Here is a 26,721-nt window from a genome sequence, read left to right as displayed (position 1 = left end):
TGAATTTAAACAATGGCCTATTGTTTCTTTTACAGTATGAGGAAATTGAATATTTCTATACATTGTAGAGTTGTACTAAGAGTTCAAAGAATTCTCATCAAATGTATTCGATTAGATAAGCTCAGTTATTCCTTCAAGCCTTCTCCGTGAAGCATTGGAGAAATGTAGAGGAGATTGAGAAGGAAGGTAGCAGGTGAACACCCACCAGATGAGGGCATCATGCTCTGGTTCTATGCAGCTCTACAGGGGCAGTTTTGGCAGGCCTCCAGTGGGGCTCTGAGCTATCTCTGTTGTAATGTGGGTGGAAGCAGGTATCAAATGCGTCACATGGGGATGGAGCACGCTCCCATGGCTGGTCCTCAGAGTCCTGGGCTATGGAACGGCTTCGTGACAATGGCTGCACATGGCACGGGGCATGACAACTGGGAATATGGATCCCCTGCTTTTGCTCCATAACACAATAACACTATTAGAGCACTACACTGAGAGGAGAATACATTTTTTACACTGAGAGGAGAGCACATTCTTTACCGTGAGAGGAGAGTACAGTCTTTACACTGAGAGGAGAGCAGATTCTTTACACTGAGAGGAGATTAAATGCTTTACACTGAAAGGAGAATACATTCTTTACTCTGAGAGGAAAGTAAATTGTTTACACTGAGAGGAGAGTAAATTCTTTACAGTGATAGGAGAATAAATCCTTTACAGTGATAGGAGAGTACATTTTGGAACGATTCTTGTATTCTTGTGGCAAACCATGCTGTATGTCTGATGGGACAGAGTCATGCCTCTTTTTGGGCTCTTCCCGGGCTCGAGTGTTACTCATCGGCTGAGAGGCGTGGTGCCCCCAGCACAGGGGCCCAGCGTGGGCCAAGACTCCTGCCAGCCGAGGCGGGGCAAGGCGGGGCCTTCGGGACGGGTCCTTCCGGAGGGGCCCTCGTCCCGCTGACTGACATCCCCCTGTCCCCGCTGGCCCCGCGCCCGCTGGAGGGGCCCGGGCTGTGAGCACACTGTGCACCTCCGTCACCGGCCCGCGTGGGGGAGGCCAACTTTTGGCCCGGCAGCGCGGATCGTGGAGCTCGACCGGGGCCAAAAACACACTCAGAAAAAACGCTGAGTTCAGCATGTCAACGAAACCGAGGCAACGGCGCATGAGCACTATGGCCAATTCACATAAGTGCTTTTTTACAATAATGAAAAAAAATAAATTCTGTCGCGTAAAACTGTACTTCAGTAATTTTATGTGTTGATTTTATTTTGTAAGTTTTGCACTGAATTTTTAAAATGGCTGTAGCTAGAAAAGGCAGTGCCTTTACTGCCACTTATGCACGTGTGTGTGTGTGTGTGTGTGTTTGTGTGTGTGTATGTGCTGGCAAACGTGCATTTCTGTGATGTTTAGCTGCTTTGATGTTCCATAGCTGGTCTTTTATTTGTGTCTGGTTCAAAGAGCTGTCAGAGATGGTAAAATCCAGTCTCCAATGCCGCTCTATTTCACTAGGTAAAAACCAAACTGAAAATGGCACTCGGATCAAAAAATGACCATTCTGTCAAAAAAATGAGCAAATTATTTTATTTTGTTGTTTTTTTTTCTTCAACTTTAAGATACTTAATTTGGTGCCAATAACTCAGTATTAAGTGGTCATCACACCTGGGCATACCTCAGGGGCATTTTTTGTTTTGTTAAAAAACGAAAATTGGAAAGTAGCCTGGTCCCTGTAGCCACAGTTGGGTGATATCAACACTCGACTATCGCCAGGACTGCGCTGAGGCAAAACACAACTGGTTACATCTGCCAGAGTTAGGGTAGCATCTCCATTGTCCCACAGCATCAGTAGCTCCAAACCACACCTCTTCTCTAATCAGTGCTAGCTCTCCTTGTAGTACCGTGTGGGCTGTAGGGTGTAAGATAGTGCTAGTTTCCAGAACTAGGGCATCGGAGAAGTACGCGCACTCCAGGTGCAGTGGTCCTTGTATGAGTCCAGGTGACACCTCTGTGATGTGGGAGGAATGATTGGCAGTTTAAAATTGAGGATAAATGAAACAGAAGGACAAACAAACAGCCAGTGGCTTAGTTACTATACAAGCATTCAGAATAGTATGAAGCAATATGTTTTCGCTGGTCTGGTCTTCAGGCAGAAGTCATGGTTGTGCCGTCATTGGTGCGCTTTGTCTTGTTTAACGAAGAGACAGAAATCCCTGGATATTCACACAACTTTCTCTCATAACATTTCTATATGGCGTGCATCATTACTGAACCAGCTGCGCCTTTAGACACAAGTAGGTGGTGTTTGCCTGTCTTGTGCAGCTTAACGTCCATTCACATCATGAAATATTCATCCTCTTTGTGCACTGTAAGCATCGTCTTTGTCAGTGTCAGCAAATAAATATCCAAATGAGCAATCCAATAAAGCGCAATGTCTATTGATTGGACTAGGAACACAATAAGGATTTCTTCATGGTGAGCTTTTGGAGCATTTGCACACACATGTATTCAAAACAATGTTGGGGATAAAGTAGCAATACATTATCAATCTCAGCAAGATTTTCATTTATATAGAAATGTTGATATTTCTCGGCATCCAGAGTTTGCCTAATTGATGGTTATATAATCCATGTCACGGCCGGGTAATGCAGGCAATATAATTAGTATTGATGGCGTTCCTTTTATACTTTGAAAATGCAATAAGCTGGGTGTTCAAAAATCACTTTAAAGGGGTAATATCAGAAGAGCCAAACCTAAACTGAGCGGGATTTATGTCTTTGGAAATTCTCCTGAGTCCTACAGACTTAAAAGGGCATTTACTGAATTATGCTATGTATAATATGTCCTGATTAGAACCAGAGAACTGCTTTTACTGTCAGCTAACATGAATGCATACATTGCCATTGTGGGTCAGTATCAAGTAATGTCATTCTATTATTACAATGGAATCATGCTTTTTTCCATGTTACTTTCTTTTTCCCAAAAACAATTATACATATTTTTATATTGTGAATTCTGGTTTCACAAAGTCACATCACCCAAGATAGAAACATGATTCAGGTTTCATACAACATGGCTGTTGCTGGCACTATTTGAATGCATCTATAAATGATGTGTTATGATAGCATTCAAACAACGATCACTAATGACTCATGGTATTCAGACATGCCTACTTTTATAAACAGTGCATTGTGAAGGTTTGATTGATGGATCGTTCAAATCTACCCTCAGCTAGCATTGACTCCAGAAATATTGATAATTGTAATTACCAGATGATAATACTATTTGAGGCTGATCCCACATTGGCCCAAAATCAAAACAGTAATATGTGCAGTTTTGCATAATAAAGGGTTTTCCATCTGAATGAACCATTGCCACCTGTAGGATCTGATTGCACATGTATAAGGACCCAATAGCACAGCCAACAGTCAAATGGACCCCAAGTCCTTATTATTCTGCCGTAGACCCAGAACTGTGTTATTTGTACTGGCCCAGGGAATACACTCCTCATCACCTCAAACATCGGGCTGAAAAAGAGCAACATGAGTCTCACTGCCTCATGTACCTCTATATCGTTTCCATAGAAACATCAATGATGGTATACCTGAACCAGAGGGTGGAAAATTACCCTTCTGAAGAAGCCAGTGGGTTCAAGACTGTGCCAGAGTTCCACAAATTTTATTTGGTTATGCAATATATACTAAATTGAGGTGTAAGAGCCATTTTATTTATCTTTGTTTAATTCATTTGTTTTGTTTTTGTTTTTGACCAGAGCGCACACCTCTGAAAATGCATTTCCAGATGTTTTTCCTCTTTTTTTAAATAGCCAATATTCAAGGATGAAGTCAAAGAAAATTTAAGGGATCTTTAAAAAAGTACATTTTACATTCTATTTGTATGCTAAAAGTACCATATAACAGTAAATGTCAGTCACTCAGACAAAAGAGAGAAAAAAGACTTCATGAAAGATTTTTTTAAAGTGACTCTCTTTCTCTAAATTGATTTATCTATGGTGCACAGTTTGAGTTTTAAAGGTCACAGTGACGTAGATGCTTTTTTAGAAGTAGAAAGGAACTGGAGAGTGAAAGACAAAGACAAATAAAACCTGCATTCTAGTAATGAGTAATTAACTCCTCCAACCGTTCACCAAGCCCTTTCTCATATCTGTGCAAAGACTCCCAGAAAAGATGCAATTCCATCCCGCAAGCGGAGGCGCAGTACTCTGGGGATGCTGTAGCCCCGGTAGCTATGAAGACGTATCATCTAAGCTTGACCTGGCGTGAACCCTCTCCCCTATTCCACTTCAGAACAGAACACCCCTCCCAGGAGGGACGTAGGCCCTCTGAACCCCCGCTTGACAGGCCACGCTAAGGAGGTTTACAGAACTGACCTCACCCCGGCCAGGCAAGGGTGAAGACTTCACAAGCTCTTCTGCGAGGACAAAAAGTCCCCCCCCTGGACATTTTGCGGCCGGCTGTCAGCTCGAGCGCGAACCTCTTTTGTGGCAAAGTTTTTTTGATGCTGCGGTTCGGTGCGCCGTGATAATTAAGAAAAAAGCAGACTGGTGGGAGGAGGGGGGCATTGGGCCTTATGTCTGACTGGACAGCTATTTCCTCTCCTGGCAGGGGAGCGTGCCACTCGTGCTGGCATCTGGAACATTTCCTGCGAGTCTGTTTTTAAAAGAAGCCTGGGGAGGGCTGCGTGCGGAAGAGATACTCGCACAGGAAAAAAAAAAAAATGTTGTTAATTAAAGCGAAAGGGATAGTGCTTGGGGTGGATAGAGGTGCTGACCGGATGTGTGCTCCCTTGCTCTAGGGTATGGCTCTGCTCTCGCTAGGTCTCCGTTGGACGGTGTGCCCCTATTCGCCATCGTCGGCCACGCCCGCCTGCAGTGTTCCCCTGCAATGCCACGCCTCTCTGGGGCAGTGACTTATCTGTACCGTCCTCAGCAGCGGAACGTCTGATCAGAATGATGCTGAAGGACTGGCTGACTGAGGGCTCCCTATGCAGTCCTTTTTTGTGATGCATTTGTGTGGTTTCTCCCCTGCTTAGAAGGAATGCCTTGGTACAGGATGTGCTGATTGCCATCTCACTCATGCATGTAGGGAACTCAAGCGGAAGAAATGCTGTACCAGAGGCCTGAGATCGAGAATGTTAAAGTGGTCGAATGGATTTTTGAAGACACCATGCATCACAATTTGTCCATGTACAGCGAATTAACCAAGTGAAACACTAATGACCACTGACAGATATTAGAGTCATGTTGTATTTAATGTGCAGTCAACAGGATATACATAATTGTACTAAAGGCCAAGTAATTGCTTCTAAAGGATTTGGCATGTTCGAAGGTGTTCCAGAAAAAAAGTAAACACCATCACTCAAGATGGTGGATTGCACCTGCAAACCCATTTGTAAGTGTAGTAAATCTGCACTTGTTAAAATCTCATGCTGACAAAAAAAAAACAACAAAAAAAAAACACATTGAGAGAAACTTGCAAAAATATATAAATATTCAAAGTGATTTAGTGATAATTCAGTGGGGATTTTTGTCAACATCTCTACAGCAGAGCCCAAAAAAGAATAAATAAATAAATAATCTCTAAAATGGCATCTATTGTGTCTGCTGAGTAGCCATCAGCTAGAAGACAAGTAGACTGGTGAGGAGGGCGTAGGCAAGCCCGCAAGGACACATTAAACACACCAGCTCCACATCATAATTTAAAATGAGCTAGATTTTAAACCAAAGAATGTGCCTGAAAAGACAAGAGATTTGGGGGATGAAATGCAAATGAAGAATGCGTTTCAGTCGCATCTCTTTGTCCGCGAACACACAGGCGCTCACCGTTTCGGTCTGGCGGTCAGAACCTTCCACGACGCAGTGTTTTAGCGGAAGAACACGAGCGCGAAAACGTGTGGCGTGGCGCGTCTGAATCGGGATCAGAGCAGAGCGGAGCGGAGCGGGGCTTGTGCCTGTTCTATTTGTGGCTCCTGAGCGCTCATGTCAGTTGCCTAGGAGATCCTTGGCTGAGTCCCAGCAGGGGACTGGCGCTGACCTCGCCTGTAGAGGCGCGCGCGGAGGAGCGCCTGACATCAGCTGGGCGTTTTCCGGAGCGCTCCCCCACCCGAGGGTCGCGTTCTCCGGTGCCCCTCCGCCCACCTGGAGCCCCCTCCCCCCCGGGTGGAGGTCCCCCCAGCCGGTGGCTCCGGCAGATGGCCCCCTCGTCCCTTTACCTCTCCCGCTGTTGCCCCAACCCTGCAGCTTCGCAGGCTAATTCCTCCTTAAGCCCGTGCTAAGTTGCTGATCTCCTCACCAGAATAGTTGCCGCTCACTCAACCCCTCCTCTCCTCTCCTCTCCTTTTCTTTCCGTAGGTAAGTCTCCCAAACCCACCGCTACAACCACCGCACACTTTCACCGGACACGCCTCGCCGCCCAATCACAGGCGGGATGTAGGCTCGTGCTAAAAGTACCCAGAAACCCCCACCTTAAGGGCTGTGAACCATGGTAAGTCATTTGCCTGTGGTCATGGTTTATTCATTTGTCTACTTTTCGTTTTTTTTTTTTTTTGGCTCTCAGCTTGCGTTTGCTCGGGGATGCGGAAGTGCAGGAGGGCCAGCGAGGGCCCGACGCGTTCCCGACGCGTTCCCGACGGGCAGCCGTGGCGGCTGTGCCAGGGGCTCTCTCCGGCTACGCGAGCCGCGCAGTTGAGGAGTGCCTCTGGCGGGCGAGGACATTGATTGTATCAGGCAGCTTAGGGTTCTGCGTCACCTCGGTCAGCGTTTTACCGCGTTCTGTTGCAGCTGAAGCAGACAGAGCGCATGAGGCTGATGAGAAAATGTAGCACAGACAGGGAGAATTGCCAGAGACTAATGGAAGCTTCTCACATTAAAACTAAAATGGAATTAGAAAAAGATTTTTTTTTTTTTTAAAGTTGATGTAAAGTAAAACACAATTAATTAGCAACTCAGGTATTTATTTTATTTCTGTATTGTGTCTTTGCTGAATTATCTGTTGCTCTCCCCATAGGCTGTTTGAATTACAGTAAATTGTTTATTCAAGGGATTTTGTAGAACTCCGCTGTCTCCAGTACCACTCTGACAGACTTACTGTAAAAATAATTGTTCTGTAGGAGTTTTGGCATTCTAATTACTAGTGGTACCATTTTTCAGCCACCTTTTATGGAACATAATTATGGAAGTCAGTTTTTCACAATTTATTTTCCAAAAGTCAAATTTCTGTAGTTTCTTGTGCTAATTGTGAACCAGATTCTTTGAGTGCTTTTTAGTAAAGTGAATGCCTTGTCATGCTCCAAATTGTAGTGTCAAAATTTGGGGTTATTTAATTGAAATAGTATACAGCAGTATACAATATTAACTCAGCAAAGTGGTTTTGTTGTTTGCCATTTATTGCGGGATGATTTCCAACAGCGTTCCCTGTGTTTTCCTCCCAGGCTTTTCTAATTCTGCGTTCAAGCTTTTCACACCTGGCAGCCCAGATTTCACAGCCTCACGGTGACTCACAAAGCAACAGTATACCTTAGCTGGAGAGCCAAGCACAAGTAACCAGGACTAAAAAAGGTGGACGGCTGTTGTGTACAGACACAAATAAGACTAAACGTTTACAGCGAGACGAGCTGTATAAACGAGAGAAGGTACTGAGGTAACCCTGCGTATGTTGAGGGCATCGGCCCTTTTGGAAGATCCACAGATGGAGGGCCGTGTTGCCAGGGGTGTGCTTTGATAGTCAGGCGTTGTTGCCGGGGTGCTAGTTAAGAGCTGGTACAGAGATGACGGGCGGTTTGGCTCGTGAAGTGCCACGGTCTCCTCGCATGATGCTTGCCTCTCCATGCGTGACATTTGGGGACGTTGCTGGTGAGGAGAGTGAGGGAGGAAGGAGCAGAGCTTATCAGTTTGCACAGGAGCAGCCTCAGATGAAGGGGAGGTGGTATACGGTATCCATGCACCCCCCGGTCTCTTTTGTGTGTGTTGTGGGCACCTTTGGAGGGAAATGCAAAGCTGCAATGGCCCCTTTACACAGGAGTAAATGGAAAGGAAGGCAATGTAGGCTGGGGGTAGGGGCACTCTGTCAGGCTGGAACGTCCGTTAGGAGGGATTTATAGAAGCATCGATTCAAAATGGAAGATTTCTGGACAGTACATTTTTCTCCCCGTGCATTCCTCTAGATAATTGGCGGGCCTGGTTAAAGATCTCTGAAATCAAGGGCCTTGAAGGCAAAGCCTTTTGATTAGTGACTAAGTTAGCGCAGGCTTTCACATCATCGCTGGCATTCATTCCAGGGCGTATTTACTTAATTAAGAGCATCCATCTGAAGAGATGCACAATAAGTTACTATGGAGCCCTTTCCAAAGCCCAATCAGCACTCCGGCTGCTTGCTTGTCCTTGTCTTTGATTCATTGAGAGTAATTTATGCTAATTTCACGAGTGCATTCAGAGCAGTAGCCCTTGATGTGCAGTTCTGTGGTACAGAAGAGCAGTAATTGTGGCCCCTTCATTGCACTGTGTCACTGGACAGTGGTTGAGGTTTCGGTTTGAATCCGATGTGTTAGCTACCTTATTTTAAAACGGCTTATTGTCTCAGGAGTTGGTTTCCTAACCTCGAGTTTACAGGTTAAATTCCCAGGTGGGATAATGTGGTCGTGCCCTTAAGTAAGATGCTTCACCTGCCTCAGTTGAGGTTCAGCCGCAAAAAGTAACAATATAACAATGTTTATAAAAAAATGAATAAACAAGACAAAATAATGTATTGATAAATAATGAATTTATATATAAATAAATGCTAATTCTTTATACTTTTTCCCAAAGGTAAGATGATGATTGGTAACATGTGTACCTGTGTACATTTTTTAGATACTCAGTAAGTCCTCTCCTTCCTAGAATATGTATTATGCTCCTAGCTAACACAATGGGTCTGATCTGTGCTTTTTGCTATAACAGTTCATACAATAATTTGTAATCAGAATTATCATTTGATTGAAGAATATTGATTGGTGGTGAGTGGCTCCATAGCTGTACTCTGTGTCCATGTATGGGTTTGTTCCCCTCCTGGGCAGGAGAGAGCTCAGGAAAGCAAGAGATACCACTGTGGTATGGAGAGCACAGTGTTTGTATCATCTTCAGTGCAAGTGTGCTATTAAACCCCTTTGTTTGTGCAAACCCCTTCCATGCCAAAGGGCTAAGAATTCAAGGGACCTTGACGTTGGTTTCTTGAATGAAAAAAAGCATGTCAGTTCGGAGAAATTTGAATGCAAGGCCTGTCTTTTGTAAGTTGCTACAGCTAGGATTGTGTCTGATTTTAACATGTTTATTGTTTTTCATGTCGGAGGCAATAAAACTACTCCCCATACCCACACACTCATGAGATTTTGATATTAATGTTAATAAATCTTCCCAACGTCTTGGTTCTGGGCCATGCAACTATTATCTGTGGTATTCAGAAGTCCCTGGAGCATACAGTTTTACATTGGGCCTGAAGTAATGTTGGAAAGCTAACAACAGAACTGTGGTGAGCCAGGTATTTACAGTAAGCAAAACCTATACATTAACAATATAGCCAGGGGTGCTATATTGGGGTATTGGGAAGAGGGGTGAGTTAGGATGATTCCCGGGCCAATGTGAGATCGTTTCATGGGGCCTAAAATTCAGGGCAGGACCCCTGCCTGTAGCTAGTTTTAATAACTTGAGAGGAAAAATGATTGAAATAAAGACTTGAATGAACCAATGTTGTTCCAGACATACTCAAGTCAATGCTGAGTACTTCAATTTAATTTCGTTTTAAAGTGTGGCTCTTGGATGTGTTCAGTTGCTGAATGATGGCTCTAGTGGGAGAGTTTTTGGTATTAGCTTTTAGTTCCAAGCTGGTATAGGTATCTAAGAAGAATGTTTCCATTATGAGAATGGTTATGGCTACCTATTGGTTTTGTTAGTTAGTTACTTGTGCTTCATGAGGTGAGGTATATATCTGGACCTCTGAGGTGACAGCTCAGTCAGAGAGATTTATCGGATATGTCTAAGTACAGGTTGGGTGCTGTTTATGTAGCGCGGCCGAGTTCTCCTTGACCTCTTCGAAACGGAGCATGGTGCTGCCTGGGCGTTAGTCCGCGGGCAGTAAGACCAGGATGAGGTCTGGCCTCACGGCTGCCTGCTGATACAGTGCGTAACAGGAATCAGAGACAGTGGGCGTGAGGATCTGCTCTGCGTTTCAGGCCCTGCTCCGTGGGAAACCAGACGCCCGTGTTAGCGCGCTGCACATAATGTTCAGACGCCCCCCGTGATACTGCTCTAATCAAGCATCACGTCTCTACCCAGGGCTGCGCTCCTCACCTCTGCAAACGTGTTTACAATGCAAACGAACACGAATACGTAAGGACGCTTTCATGAGGAGAACCGGCCTTTTAGCTCATCTTAGGTCTGTCATGTTATGGGTGAATGTGGCATTTATGAGTTTTGGAAACCGCTGTATTTTATGTACATGTTTTCGAGGCTGTTACCGCCTGATTTGGAATAAACCATCATTTTCATTCTAGAACTTGGTTCGTGTCACCAGAATTAAGCTCCAGAATTAAAATGACAAATCTAATGAAAAGCAAAGCCAGAGTACAGAAATAGAAATGTTTCCAGCGCTTGAAATTGTCTTATCAGTACATTCATGTTTCTGCCTTCAACGGTTGCCCCCTGGGTGATTTGTCATTTTTGGGTGATAGGGGCGGGGATGCGGACATCTAAATTCTCCATGTCACATATTCTGGCAGTATTTAAACGTTTGTACTCTAACTCTGGGCTGTCAGAGACAGTGCATAACCTCTCCATTGACCCATGAAGAGCCACTGTATGGGGGCTGGACAGGCGATGGCTTCATGCGGGGAGGAGACAGCCCCATGGTAAGACAAACAGTGCTCTCTCTGTCCAGCTCCTGCTTCCATCCGACCTGTCGCTCGGGCAAGAGCTGCGCTGAACGGTAATGTCACCAGACAGACGGTTTCACTTGAGCGCAGAGACCCTTCTCCTCCGGGCTCTGAGCCCATGCCGACGGCGCTGTCGTGGAGACGGTGTCGTCCTCACAGGGGTTCCGGAGGGGATGGGAGCGTCGCGGCTGTCGCTCAAGTTAAACCCTCTCTCTCTCTCTCCCTCCCCAGGTCGCCCACAAACAGGCTTGACGTTGATTAAGATCGAGCAGCCAGAATGTACTGCCTTCATAAACCCAGATAAAATATCCAGCTAAAAATAAACACGCAGCCAAACTGATACAGCTGTCCATGCACTGTGCGCAGCCAGTCCCGAGGATATGTAAACTTGGTAAAAGCACAAACCTCAAGTCGATTTTTTTGCCAAAAAAAAAAAAAGATGCCCTCGATTTGAATAGCTCTGGAACCGTACCACGGTATCGGCAATCTACAGCTGTGCGGTTCTCCGGCTGCCAGGAAGCCGAACTGTGGCTTCACTCTTCCTCCCTCCCTCCCTCCCTCCCAGCGCATTGAGGAGGTGCCAAATGGTGATGAGCCGGCATTGAGCCCTGGTGAATGGGCCGGCTTGCTGAGTTCTGCTTCCCCCAGAGAGCTTCCTGCTCGCGCGCTGGGGGGACGGGGCGGGAGCCTTCTGTGTGTCAGCACATCGCCGAAAATGCGAATCCGAGCTCGCTTTTATGATCCAAACCTGCCCCCCCCCCACCCCCACCCCACGTCCCCGCAGCCCTTTTTGGTCCAGAACCAGCCTGTTCGCCCCCTTGCCGGTCACCATCGCCCTGAGACGCGCTTTTCGCCCTCTGCCAAAGCGCCGTGAATGGGTCTGCTGTTTCACGAGCCGCGTCCCCAAGCCGTCCCTCCTCCATGTTTTTATAATGACATACGCGGCGTAATTTTACCACCGATGGCTATCGATTCAGTTTAGTGTTCCTAGCTACGCCTCCTCGCTGTCCTGAGCAAATTGTCCGTGCGCTGGAAAATTCAGTGCTGATCTCGTTTAGTCTCTGCTAGTCTTTTGCTGTGATGGAGACTACGTCAGTCTCCATCTTAACTCACTGACAATTTGCCTCGTATTTGTTTTTGTTTTTGTATTTTTGTTTTGAGGTCCGCTGTTCCTGGCATTGGTGTAAATTGCAGCTATCCGCATAATGTTATTTAGTGGTGTGCTAATTAGACCTAAATGGCCTACCGGAATGGAAATAGTTGAATGATTTTGTGGCCAGACTTATTTGTACAGTAGTAGTCCAACAACAGTTATGTGCTGAATGTTATTGTGTAGAGCCCATTTCATCAAGGTAGTCATCAATGTTTTTATTGTATTGTGTGGAAGTAGTTAAATTGTATAGAGATTAGCTTTTTCCGTGTTAACATAGAAATGTTTGAACAAGGTGAGATCTGCCAAATGCACAACTGCCACCTATTCAACACAGGCCAAAGTCAATACCGCCATTCCTATAGAAATCTTCCATAAATAAAAGGCGGGTAAACAGCATTTTCAGAACATTACATGCGAGTGTGTGTGTTTGTGCATTAATCTCTCCACACATTTAAAAAAAATAAACAGTGTAGCGGAGAAACATGGTAGCCGTGTCAATATTTGTCACTACGGTATAGTGGGGCTATTTCATTCGGCGTGGGGAGAGAGTAACAAAGCCGTCCGCTGTTTTATTACTTAGCCAGGGTCAGACATTTTAGTGGCAGCCCCTCTCATTTAACAAAGGAAGAGAGGCTATTTTCACACAGTTCTGCCTTAGAAGCTGCCCTGTTCTTGATGCACCAGGATTGTAGCCGTCCCTGTGATGTTCCTCAGGCCGGAGGGAAGCTAATGAAGATGGACGTGCCTCCATTGTTTATGGGGGGTCATTCGGGAACAGGGCAGGAGAGCATAACAACCTCGGACAATTATTCTTCTCAAGAGAAACACTTCCATAACACATCTGTCAGCCTTGAACCCTTTAACATTTATCCAAACCTCAGTGCCGTTTTATGTCTACATTCACAGATTAACCAGATTTTATAAGCATGAGCAAAAGTGTTTAACATCTCTTTTCTCAAAGTTTTTTGTCACTTTTCCCCCCAACTTTAGCTCAATAAGTCAATTCAACAAATATCCGCAAACCCAGGCCTCAGTGCTAGTGGCTATTTTGATGGCAGGGTGCATTGGAACTGGACTCAGCCATGTTTCTACTTGACAGGAAATTGGTCAGCTGCACCTCGAGCGAGTTAGAGGCGTTTCCAAGGAAAACGGACTTGAGCCGTCGGCATTTTCACCAACCCAATGTGTGATAGCTAATTGGTCCAGTGCCCAGCTGTCTGCCCTTGTTAATGCTCTCATTATGAATCTGGCATCCCATTTTGCAAGCTTGAACTCACAATGACTATTATTTGTGTTTGCATTTAACATAAACATAGTAACGCAAGCTTGTAATTACTTAAGAAAAGTAGATGGTATGGGCTGTTGTTAATATTTTGGTTGATGACTTGGATGGAACACTCTGAATCTTGAAGATTGATGCTAAAATATGGGACTGTCTGAGAATGCAGTGAACTGTGACTAAAGACAATAGACAACAGACAGCAAATTAAGGCAAAACCTAGGGCTTATACATTTTTGATTTAGCAGCATCATAGGGTTGTCTTCACTGTGAAAGGCTATAGGGATATGGGCTGTTCACTCTCCTTACAAAAAGACTTCCATGTCCCCCAACCACAGAAACAGATATTCCACAGGGAAATGCTGAATAATATCTATCTATATATATAGATTAATATATGGTTCGTTATTGAAAATAACTTCTGTAATATTTGTCTACTGTGCTGTGTGCTGGATTCACAATATACTCAGCGTTGATTACTTTTGTACTATGAGCTTTTATACTACAGTGTTGCGCCGTGTAATGCAAACACACATATCGTTTTTGGGTGAAGCATTCTTATTTATAAAAACACAGTGGGAAAGCTAAGCTCTAATGTTGTTCTAGGGTCAGCAGACCTTGAGCAAGTGGGAAGTGAGATAAGACAAAGGGCAAATGTCAATGCAACATGGGGGGGTAGGGGTGGGTTGCATCTGGGGAACATGGATTTTAGTAGATATGATTCAACCTAGTCAGTTTTCACTTCAGAAGCAAAAACTTGCAATGTGCTCTTGTCGATTTGTACAACAGAGACATAATCTGCATTTATCCATACATTAATTTGCTTTATAACTTTGGTCGCCTGGTACAAAAACCAGTTTTCATCAAATTATGAAAAGAAGCATAAATTGAAGCTGGGAATATGGAGCTCTCTGGTGATGATTTTATCTTGGCGATAATTTGAACAATGCAACTGCAAATTAGGAGCCATCACCATTTACTTTGTTAGAGAGCCCCAATTCAGAACTTCAAAGCAGGTCTTGAACACATACAATTTTTTCTGTGTAGCATAGCAAGTTGATTGGTGACAGATTCCGTTTAAGACCACTGACCTCAGCACTGGAATTAGTCAAAATGTATAATTCCACAAAGTAGATGTCTCCACGCTTTGACCCCATTAGTTCTTCAACTTCTGTGTCCAGATAATGTTCTGAAAGAAAAAGACTTATAAATAATTTTGATAAGAGCAGAATCTTGCATAATTCCTCTTTCTTTTCCTTCTGACCTTCCTTAAGACTTTATATTATCTCATTGGTGCGCTATGAATGCTCACCAATATCGTACGAGGAACAGCTAAGTCAAGCAAGTCTTGACTTGTAGAAGACTTGAAAACAAAGTTGGCTTTCTAATGCGATAAGGGAAGGACTTTCAAACGGAATGGGCATGTGGGTCTCTGATGGAATTTCCAAAAGTCAGGGTATGAGGAGAGGGGCCCTATCACGCACGCGTGCTCCCTGTAGACTTGCAGCGCTCTCTGTATGTGGCTAGTGGTTTGCACTGATAATGCTACAGGGCACCCCTGACTCCAGACCCTCTTACTGCATCTGTGATTGATTGGATGTCTTTGTCTTCCTCAATGCCACTCTGGAGGATTTTACCATTGGCATTTGTGCAGTTAACGCATATGTAAGCTGACAGTTGCTGTGCATATTTACCATAGCAGAAGCCTGATAGGTGTCATCCTACTACACCAATACCACATTATTTTTCTGTGTAAAATACGTTTTTTTTCCTGCTGTTTGAATAAAAAAGCTAAAAGGGTGGAAAAGGGTTTGTTATTTCACTGATTAAATGCATTATGCAGATCAATCTAACTGCTTGAGTGCTTTGTCTTTGAGTTATAAATGTATGTTTTACGCTCACGTTAGATGTTTTATTCATTTAAATGTCTGTTGGGTTTATAATGATTTGTAACTATTATGCAGCATTGATCGGCAATGCTTTTTTTTTGCTGAAATTTAAGGGTACTTCACCATTGACCATGGAAGTTAGATTACATGTATGTTTTGTGTAAATTGCATTATTTTGAGCATGTTGCTTATACTCAGGTGTGAAATCTGGATATATGTTTTGCTGTCAATACGAATTTAAATCATAAATAAATGAGCTATCACCTTTAAAATGAAATGGTTGTATTTAACCTCAGCCACATAAGCAGCTGTGTATTTATGCTTTTGACAATAACTGACAACAGCTTTTATTTAGTTTTGTCCGGAAATGAAGAAAGTCTGTTTACAGTTTTGATTTTAGCTGCTTACCTAAAAGGCTCATCTCCTATAAGCTCCATACACAAGCGGAGAAAATATTGCCAAGGGCTGCTGTCAGCACACTGCTGCCCTATGGTGGAAAACTAAGGAATTGCACTTTGATCTGATTCCACCGTGATTGATATTGACACAAATGAAAGATGAATATTTCATCTGCGAAGGGTCCCTTTTATACTGGGTCACAATTAAACACTGTGGACCTCTATAATGGTCCATGTTGCAGTGAAATTTTTGCAAAAAATCTATACATAATTACGAAAGGAATACAGTGGTGAGACGATAACATGGCTATGTGGTAAAAATACAAAGGTTGATTTATATGTATATGTATGGCTTTGTGAAGCAGACATTCATATTACATAATGGTTTGTTTGCCATTCCTTTGACGGACAGTGATTTACTGATACGCTCGACACCTGTACTGCTCTGAGCAGGAAGATGACCTAAATACATATCCTTTCTCAACGCCAAGGTGTGCCAGAGGTTGAACTGAGGGTGTCGAGCTGCGGCTCAGGTTTCTCTCTTTCTCCGTGGCCCTCTGTCGACATTGTAAGCCATTGTTCTCATCGCAAGTTTAACCCTCCTGAGATAAGACCCCGCGTCAGCTGACTGCACTTTGACCCCCTGACCTTTGTCTCCCCTGAGTCTCCTCCTAGCCCCTCCCCTTGGCACACCCCTTCCCCCCTCCCTCCCACCCCCCCTGCCCCCACCTGTCTGTTGTCTTTGTCAGCTCATCTGTGATAAATCACCACTCTGCTGATGATGAGGAGATGAACAGCCTCTGGAACTGTTCGCTATCAGCGTGCCTCGGCAAGCTGTATCCAGACTGGGATGCATTATATCAGATCTGATCTGGAGCCCAGAACGCCTCATTGATATCTGGAGTATAACACTGTGCAATGCTCCAAACTCTGAAATTTACATGTCTATGTAAACTGCACGTCACATACTGATTATTATTATTATTATTATTATTATTATTATTATTATTATTATTAGTGGTAGTAGTAGTACTTCAGGGAAGCTATAGGTACAACACTGAAACTGTCAACAACACTTAACTCAGCCCTAGATATCTTCATATCCATGAGAGCCAAAATAATTTTCTAAAAAGATAAATTCTACATCTATTGAATGTCCATCAGTCTATTGTTCTCTATGAGAGCAAGAGGGCGCCATGGCAACTGCAGCTGGAGCCCGGCTGCATACTGATCATCATGGAGCTCTACTGTATGGTCTCGGATAACAGTATCTCTTTGGAAATATATTTAAAAATAAAATAAAAATTAAAAAAAGTGATTTTTAAATTTTATTCTAAAGGATATCTTATTTGTTTCAGTTTTCAGTGACAGCACGTTGCCTAGCTTTCCATACAGTTGTATAGCACATGTACCTTGTGTTGCCCACCAGAGGGACTCAGAGAACAATAATAAGAAAGAAAATGATCAGTTTGGACAAAGAAGATTGGTGCTCTATGTGCAATTTCACGGACAATTTCCTGGAACAAGAGATGTTTATTTGAAAATGGAACACGTTTATTTGAATTGTGTTACACAAGGAGATGAATTCTCTAATCCATTGTCCTACTTTATGAAATTGGTAGTACGCATGCTGTACTTTAAGTTCCATATATTTTTCTGTTTGTAAATGGAGTACAAACAACATGTACAATGAAGTAAAAATGTGTTTGTGATCGGACAGACAGCTGACTATCTCCAGTTTTTTCAGAATGGAGTTAAGCTAAGGGAAACTTAAACATAGATTTAATGGAGAATAAGCAGCTTTGGCTGTATTACTGTTTGTGATACAGCCATGAGTGTTGCAAGTATTTGAGTATCCTAGCTTATCTTCCATTTGATGATCACCATGGATTTTCAAGATCTCTCATATTTATTGTTGACGAGCAAGGTGTGAGTGTATGAGGTCTGACGTTGTGTAGGATGCTTATAACTCCCACTACACAATATAAAGGATTAGCATGATGAATATTTCCGCTTTTTTCAATAGCTCCACGTGACAAAGAGACTAATGAACGCCTGAAGAGCTATTTTAAGGCATGGCTAATTTTAGCCAGACTTTTCACCTGCTTTCCAATATGGCAGATCATACCCGAAGGGAATCTATTGCTTTTCGCAATTCCTTAGCGCACTCTTTCTCCATCCCTCTGGAAAAGTGTCACCCACACTTTCTATTTTGAGAGAGCCTTTTCTCATTTCGACAAGAGTTATTGCTTCGTCCAGGGCCAGACGCTGCCGCCTGGAATCAATGCTTTACAACAGGTAAAAGTCTCATCGGCACAGCGCTTTGAACTTTCACCGCCCGGCTCCCTGATAGAGGCGTCCTCATCCGTCACCACAAACTACCGCAGAAGGTCTCTTGTCACTTGTGGCTTTCTTCGTCCTTCCCCGTGGTGTAAAAGCAAATTTACAGAGAGATAGAGACAGTAAAGAACGATCCAACCCCCCTTCTCCCCCCCCCCCACACTGTGTGTGGAAAGGCCTTGGTCACACAAAAGAGGCCACTCCTACTCTGCTCTGACAGAGAACAGTGCTCACACTTCAGAGTAAATTAGCGCACCCCAGTCCTAATCTACATGACAAATATACAGGATATCATTGTCTGGAGGACCTGAATCATCTGTGATTGTTCTTTGTTAGCTCTATACTGTAGGTCCTCAGATACACACTGTTGTGCTGGCAGACTGCATGTACGCATTGCTTTACTGCAGTGTATTTATGTACCACTGTATCTCATCGACTCTGCATTACAAATTCCATCTCAGATCATCTCCCTTACCGGGTATCACATCTCCCACCTGATGAGTGCATCTCCCACATCGCACTTTTTTTTCCTGAAATTGTAGTTTTGCTTTCCGGGCAAGAGGTGTGTGTTTGGGAGCGGCCAAGCCACTCTGGGCCATGAGAGTATGTGATCAATCTGGCTTTTGACTCATTTTTGACCATCAACTTGAAAAAAACCCCAAGCATATTTCCAGATGGCCGGGTGCCATGCGGGAAGGTGAAATGGACCCGGTGAAAATCCATCCCTGGAGCTGGCCACTTGGCAGAGGGCCTGGGGCTGTCTGAGGTGGTGCCTGGCTTTGTTCGTAGTAGCGAAAAAGCGTACTGGCCCCATGTATAGAGCCTCCATCAGAGGGCTCATTATGCACCTTCTTGAGCATGATGTCATCACCTGATTGGCAGCAGGTGCTGTTTAGGTTTTTTTTTTTTGCACAGGCGAGGCCTCTGGCCTCATTGATGGAGGTCCCAGCATGCTCACAGGTCACTGGCTGGAGTCTCATCAGTCGAGCTCTGTTCCAGTCCAGCAGTCGCGGGCTCGACGCGCTGCCAGGGGACCCGCAGGCGCTGCATGTGTGTGCAGGTTCACTGGGTGGGTTTCGAGGAGAGGGGGGGTTGTGTGTGTGTGTGTGTGGGGGGGTTTAGTGGTGCAGTGGAGAGGCGGGAGCTGATTGGCGAGTGAGGGGAAGAGAGCGTCTCCGCGTGCAACTGTGGCACAGGAGCCGGAGCACGCCACTTGAGGCCACGCCTTCCCCTAACCTGCAGTCTCAGCACATTTCCCTGCTCTTTTTTCCACTTCCTGTCTCGCTCCTCATTCTTTTCTTCTTCGCCACCCTCGTTGGATTTCAGCACTGAGTTCATATATCTCCACTTTGAGCTTTTTATCGGCCAGCCGGAACCCGCTCATTAATCAGGAGCACCAGCCCGGCCCAAAGTTATTTTCTTGGCGGACACGCCCTTGTAATATAGTATTGATGATGCTTTCTTCTGATAAATTATTGATATTACATTACATTACATTATAGGTATTTAGCTGACGCTCTTATCCAGAGCGACTTACAACAGAGTAACCAAACTCAGGATCAAGTCCGCTTAAGTCCATTGAACAACATGTAGATAAAAAAAAAAAAAAAAAAAAAATATGATATGATACTCCTTAATGACACCACTGAGAGCAGTTATTTTTTTGCTCACTTTCTCTAATTGTGCAGTTGCCGTTTTTAGGAGCAGTTTGTGGTTATGTGTATACATGAATGTGTGTGTGTGTGAGTGAGAGAGCAAAAGAGAAGGAGCGTTCACCCACACCGCTTGGTAATAATTCCATTTCAAGCCATTTTTCACCTCGACATAACAGATTTTTTTGTCAGTAAAGCCATTTTCAGAAATGAATTGCTTGTTACTCTGGGAATCACAACCTACATTACTGTAGGTCCCAACAGCACACACATTTAAAACCCATATGTATACTGTGTGACACTTCCATATATCTTATATATCTCCATCCTGGAGGGTATCCTCTCACAGAATCATTCAGCCTTGAAAATGGACCAATTGGCCGGGGCTAGTGCACCATAGGATACCGGTAAGGCCACGTGGTCACTGCAGAATTATACTGGGAAGTACGCCGTTTGCCTGGTGCACGATGTACCGTAGCTGCCTGCCTCAGAAGCTCTCCACTGGAAGTGTGCAGCGCTCGTTTTACGCAGTAGCGTGACGCTAACGTCTCCTCTGCTGAGGGCTGGCGGTGAGGCTCCCGCCCTGCGGCTGCATCTCCGGTTTAATCTGCACCAGCGAGCGATCTTTAAAGCCATTAGGGCCCGCCGTAGCTTTAAGCGCACTAGAGCCGCGCTCCTTTCTCTCCTCCTCGGATCTGCTAATAATGCGGGCTTTTCCTCGCTGAAATACAGCGATCACGCGGCTTTCGCATGTAACACCTGGGTATCTGTCGTTCACGGGTGAGAGATGATTAATTTCTCTTTCATCATGTCCTAAGAATACTAAATCTCCACCCCTTGGTATTAACGTGCTGTATTGTAGGGCGGGTTCTGTACGTCGTCTTTGGCGGCAAGTTCGACGGACTAGTAGATACTTGCATTGCATTGGATTGCGCGCCAAAATGCTTCCCAACATTTCCTGATTTTTTTTTTTTGTATTAAGCCTCAGTTATTTATTTTTTTTTACTTCTGAGGAATACTTCAGAGGGATTTTGTAGAAAGCCAGCTAGAGACACTGTTTCTCCTACCTCCTTCCCACTCCCTGCAGTAAAATTTAAAATGGATGAATTTGCCTCTGCCTGGCAACAAAAAAAAGAAATTGGGGTTTGACGTGATACTCAGTAGTGCATGATGGGGAGTGAGCGCAGGTCACGTGACACCATGCATTTCTGCCGTTTAGGTAAAGGGATTTCTCATTGGCTTCTTCTGTGGTTGCTTCCTTTCATTTTTTTTTTCACCCAGCTCACCTCCTCCCCGCATTTTAGAGTGTTTTTGTGTTCCCCCTATCCCCTCCCCCTCCCCCGCCCGTCTCCGCCATACCTCTCGCAGACAGCCATGCTACAGTATGGCACCCGTCCACAAAAAAACCCTTTACACACATCATTAATATTCAGCGACTGCACTCTCTTACCGTGGGCTCCGGTTGCCGAAATAACATGGCATTTTTGTGTAAGCATCTTGAGACTATAGAAGCCCTCATCTGCAGTGGTATCACAAAGAATATCTGTTATAAAATCCATTGTTGATGCTATTTAAATGCCTCGTGACCGCTCTTCCAATAGCAATCTGTTATGTTCCCAACACAAAAGGTTGCCCTTGTCCTCCGTAGTCATGGCATTTCTCAAACCACCATGGTCCACCATCACATGTAATCTAGTGAGGACCACAATGCTGAAATGTGTTCTGCTGCTGCAGAAGAAAAAAAAATTCCTTTCATATATTTTTTTCTTCCAGAATCAGCAATTTTATGAGAAAGGGGACCCTTTCGGTGCGTTGCTGGCGGGTTTCACAGAAGCACGTTATCGCCACCAGTTTGGCCGTGCAGCAGTTTATTCCGCACCATCAGGACGAAAGAGAGGAAAAAAAGCCCCAGCTCAGCTCATGTATGACAGTATTGGTTTATTGCAGGCGGCCCCCCTCCCCTCCACACCCCTTCCACCCGTCCCCCACCCTCCCTCCCTCCCTCCCTCCCTCCCGTACGCTGATCTGCACAGACGCACCATCAGGAGCGTGTCTCTCTCGCCCCCACCCCCCCTCCTCCTCGTCCCTCTCCTCACTTCTGCACTTTCAGCCGGTGGCAGAGGAAAGAGGCGCAGCACAGTCCCCCCGCTCGTCCCGGCAGCCTCGCTCTCCGCACTCCCGCTCGCCCCGGCCGCCCCTCTCTCGCCGCGCACCTCCCCGTGCACCCCGACTCCGCTCCGGACCGGCCATCGCGCGCGCCCATCGGCTCAGGTGGAGGCATGGAGGAGCCAGCCTGAGGGAAGATGCCGTTTCCGTAGAAACTGCCGCGCGCAGCTCCTACCGGTGGTGATGCTAGCCCCCACAGCCTCTCTCTTTCCTGGGCTAGAGTGCAGCGGATGACTTAAAAAAAGAGGGCTTTCTCCCCCTCCCCTCTGTCTTTCCCTTTTTCTCCTGCTTTTTTTTAAGGAGAATCATCACCCTTTTTTTCTCTTTTGTGTGTGTGCATATATATTTTTGTATACACATACACGTCCTCCTGCAGTCCCATTGTTTTCAGGAGGGGATTTCTGACAGTACATTTTGACTATGGCACATGCAGCCTCTCAGCTGAAGAAGAAAGCGGATTTAGACCTCACTGCAGCGGAAGATGAGAAAGAGAAGAAGAGGAAGACCAGGAAGAGGTCCCGGGATCTGAAGAAAAAGGTACTCGGGGACGGGAGTAGCAGCGCTGCATTCCTTTGTCTTAAAATTGTCACATCGGTCTTTTTGCACCCTGGGTGGGCTTCCAGCAGGGACGGGGCAGGCTCCCGCATCCCTTTGTCTGGGGGGTTAATACCCCCCTACCCCCCCTTCCCCACCCTCTCCGAGCGATGGAGGAATTTCACCTGTTTTAAAGAGCAGGGCTGTGGACTGCAGTGTGACTGCATCGGCAAGGGTGGACTTATTTATAGGGCAGGCATGTGCTTCTCAGGCAGGGATTCTGCTGTGGCTGGAGGCTGAACAATTTGAGCATTTAGTGGCGTTTTAGTGCTGCGGTACTCGCAGAGTGCATGAATGCATACCCTCTTGTCTACAGGTTTGAGCGTCAGCTTGGAGATCTTCTGTTGCTTTGCCTGCATATGTTGCATGTGAAAATGTATGCACGCACTTATTGGCTGATCACATAACAATACACCTCTTGTGAACTAAGATTAAGAAGCTTTTTTTGGTTTTTGGCAAATGGCCATACGCCTTGGAGAATCGATTAGACTTTTCATTGATTCGGTCATTTTATATGGTTTCACCCGTTTTTCCGAAAAGACGGTAGCCACGTTCCTCAGTCCTCCGGTGATGCAGATTTCACCCTTAAAAGCATCCCTGTCTCCTGTTTCAGATGGAATAATGCGTGATAACATTAAGGATGGAGCAGCGTTCCAGCCCTTTATTGATTGCTTTTGGAAATAAGGCACAGGCACGCTCTGCTAAAACATTCATTTTCTGAGCTCTCATGTGACATGTCATTTATCATGACCTGCAGATAATATGGTGGAGATGCTGTGGGTCTCTCAAGATTTCTATATGAGCACTGATTTCCAGAGGGAGGGAGGGAGGGGGGGAGTGAGGGAAAGAGAGAGAGAGATAGAGAGAGAAAGAGTGAGAGTGGTCCGGCCCCAGTTGACTCCCTAAGGAGTTGGGTTTCCGATTGTTTTTTGTTGTTTCCTGTTGCCTGGTACCTCTGCCCGTCAAGAACGGCTGAAAACCCCCCCTCGTCTGCGATCGTGCTCCACAGGAGAAAGCCGAACACAATGGGTTGTGTCAGGACATTTCCGCTTGGCTTCACGTCTTGGCAGCAGAGGCTTCGTCTTCGCTTCCCAAACGTTCACGGCACTGCGTGTCCTTTGATGGCAACATCGCTGCCGTTCTCTCCGCAGCCCTCTTTAACGCTGCGCTACATTCCAAAACCAACCAACGGGGACAGGCTTTTGCCGTTTACATACGTGAAGGATGGTGATAGGCAGAGAGAGAAGGAAAGAGGAACACGTCATGCAAAGCATCAACACATTCAGCACAGGCTAACTGTTTAATTGAAATGGCAAATTGTTACTCAGTAGCAGGGCGAGAGAAGGAAAGTGAATGTTGGTCACTTTAGGCGTGCAGAAACAATAGCTGTGTGCTGCGTCCCTGCCCCCTCGACTCCGTATTCCACTAATAAAGATGGAGGTTAATTCCTTCTTCACTCATGCATATCTAAGGTAATTGCACGGCTATTGTTAACCGGCTAAGTACAATGCAATTACCATGAAGATGCCGGTAGGACCTTTGAAGACCTGCTGTTGCTATCTAGCTACGTGCTAATGATTCCTTCAATGTGCTATGGAAGGTTTAGCTTTACTTGGTTTCAATAGTTAAAACTGCATTCTTAAACATTTTATTATGGTTCACGGTTAAATTTAATTGTGTAGGATACTTATTGCTATTTATTCAAATGACGCTCATGGTTATGTAGTAAAAATGAAAAAAAAAACTTTCTGGTGAAAAGATCTAACCATACATTTGTGAAAACGCAACGTTGCGTTAATGATGTATTACATTCTGTATCCCACATTCTGGGATCACTCAGGTTTGGGAAAAAGGATCAACAGTGAAAGGCAGGACTCTGCAGGTGCAGGGTGTCCCCAAATATAGTCGGTGTGGCGTCAGCTGATTGGAAGGGGACAGCAGCGACGCTGACCTGTAGAGAGCCCTCATCAGTCAAGGGCGGGTTGTCTGCCACTCACACCACGCCGTGATGACCCCGGTGTAGCAGGTGCGGGTGTCGCTGCAGACAATGGAGAAAACGAGGCTGAAAGCTGAATTTTCAGCAGCGCGCTTTTTTAGCCCGTTCGCGCCGAGACAAAGCCCTTGCTGGAGTCGAACTGCACTTATGCGCGCGTTAATGCTGGTGCGTGCAGCGGAAGCTTCCGGCAAATAAGGGGCCCGGTGAGGATGGCGCTTGCCCATTGATCGCTGAGTTGTCTGAGATGTTCCACTGAGCCGTCCCAACTGAATCGGTTACAGAGGCTGAGAGAGGAACAGATTCCTGTGAATTTACGTGCACTTCTGCAGCTCTGAAGGAGGAATCAAAACCTCCTTTTTTCATACTGTCAAACAAGTGACTTTTTGGAGGATTATTGCAGCTGTGATGTACTCAGCCGTATATGGGAATTGAAATAATTATATTATTTTTAGAGGAACAGGAGTCACTCTCAGGCTTCACAGAGGTGAATTGAAGGTGAAAGAATTCCTGCCTTAGTTTCTGTAAGGGCCCCGTCTCAGAAACCAGTCGAGGAGCCGTCCTCACGTATAGCTGCCCTCTGAGTGACCTACTGTGGCTGTTGCTGTTTGTGTGCTATAGGCTCGGCTGGCTCCTGTTCAAGGGGAAAGCGGGGTTCAGCTGATCCTGCAGACTGTCGCCGGGTGCCCTCCTCATTACCAGAGACACGGAAATCCATACTACGGTCTGGGGACAGTGTAGCGCCGGGGCTGCTCGGCACGTCTCCGTTACACCCGCGTGAATAGAAACAGGGAGCCGACTGCGTGTGTGTGTGTGTGCAGTCAGCTGCCCTGACAGGCTCAGCTATTGACAGTTCCCTCCCCCCTCCCCCCCCCATAACCGCTCTGTCCACCGGAACAGGGACCTGACGCAGCATCGCCACACAAGCTCACCGCATATTGAGATTCCCTCGCTGCCTCACAATTCAAACATCTTCCTCCGAAGCGCTGAAACTGTCCTCTCGATGACGTTTTTGAAAATGAACAACGTAGCTGCCTGTTGTCACATGGGAATTTTGCTGTCTCTGTTTTGTTGTCTGGTGAAATCTGTGTTTGTTTTTGAAGGATAGCATGCATGACATGTAAAAGTGGACCTTCTCTAAGCCCTGTAAAGTGGCCAGTTCTGCGGGCGATTACTTAAAAGGACAGGTAGCCCAACTGCGGCTAGGCTCTTGTTTGAGGTCTCTACTCGTCGCCGTAACTCAAAGAGCGCTTGACAGCGTGAGATTGCTCAGGCCAAGCTGTATTTCAGCGAGGAGCAAATTTAATTTGTCGACCAATCGCCAGCACAAGGAAGCAGTAAAAAAAAAAAGACTCTTCCTGAGTCCAGTCCCAAGCCAGCTCTGCTTCCTCAGCTGATTCTGCTGCATGGGAACACTGTTTGTTGTTCTGGATTTGATAACCCTGAAATTAGCAAGATTGCCCTTTGCGCTTCTTCACCCGGAGCCAGACAAATTGCTTCTCATCTTTTTAATGTTGGCCTGTTTTGATTGAGGACATTCATGCTGTCGTCATGGTAGTCCAGATAATAGTAGTGTAGAATCTCATTTTGTTGTTTTTTTTGCAGTGTAAAATTTACTGTACGTTGGCGGTGTTCTGTGCCAATGGAGCGATGACACAAGCATAACAACACCAATACCTTATTTATTTACTGTCACGTATTTCAGCATGGAAGTCATTCCAGATGCATTAGACTTTGTATTGTATGACTACTGTGATTGCAGGTAATAGGACTGGTGTCAGCATTGATGCCTAGAAGTGGTGTGGCTTCTGTTTTGTTTAGAGGACACAGTTCAGCCCAACAAGCTATTTAATGCTCATGATCAAGGCAAATTGAATTGTAACATCTCAAATCTTTTACCTATTGGATTGAAAGTTCCAAGAGTTTGTCATGATGGTTAAGTAAACACACACACACATAAATTTTTACTTTAGTTTTCTTTTGTATTACAAGCTTCCGGTCCCCAAAAAAGCACCAGCATCAGAAATTGAACTTTTAGATCAAAGTAACCCATTGAAATACTGTATTTTTATAATGAGTTTTTCCGGTAACTGTAATTTTAGTATTCAACGGATACTTAGGCAGAGTTTAAATCTTTGAGCCAAAAAAAAGGAATGTGTACTTTAGTCGCTATTAACCCTAAAATTCAGAATCTTGACCAAAATAGTTCTTGTTGCGGTTCTCCATGTGTGCGCTTACCCATTGGCGCTCCCTACAATATGGCCGCAAACAGAAGGCTTGTTTGTTCTCATTGGCTATAATGAGCCCTCTGTGAGTTAAAGGTTCAAGGCCTTTTCCTGAACTGCCTGGTGGAG

General features: G+C 45.2%; 1 protein-coding gene across 40 annotated transcripts in view; it reads left to right on the top strand.

Moving 5' to 3' along the window:
• The window catches only part of ank3b (ankyrin 3b), a 163,468-nt gene that overhangs the window by 45,762 nt on the left and 90,985 nt on the right, over positions 1-26,721 (top strand). For 7 of the 40 annotated variants that reach the window (XM_064320066.1, XM_064320041.1, XM_064320051.1 and 4 more), the window contains exon 1: positions 21,752-22,317. The exons of 3 other annotated variants lie outside the window; for them this stretch is intronic. In XM_064320066.1, coding sequence (XP_064176136.1) covers positions 22,201-22,317 — 117 coding nt within the window. In that variant the 5' untranslated portion in view covers positions 21,752-22,200. Of the gene's footprint in view, positions 1-6,353; positions 6,487-21,747; positions 22,318-26,721 lie in introns of those variants that run through there. 30 more of the 40 variants (XM_064320147.1, XM_064320116.1, XM_064320139.1 and 27 more) reach the window with 16 other exon arrangements.

Source organism: Anguilla rostrata, chromosome 2 (assembly GCF_018555375.3).
Source record: "Anguilla rostrata isolate EN2019 chromosome 2, ASM1855537v3, whole genome shotgun sequence".
In the NCBI taxonomy this organism is placed as follows: Eukaryota; Metazoa; Chordata; class Actinopteri; order Anguilliformes; family Anguillidae; genus Anguilla; species Anguilla rostrata.
The sequence above is the reverse complement of the archived record's forward strand: the minus strand, read 5'-3'. Positions and strand labels throughout refer to the sequence as shown.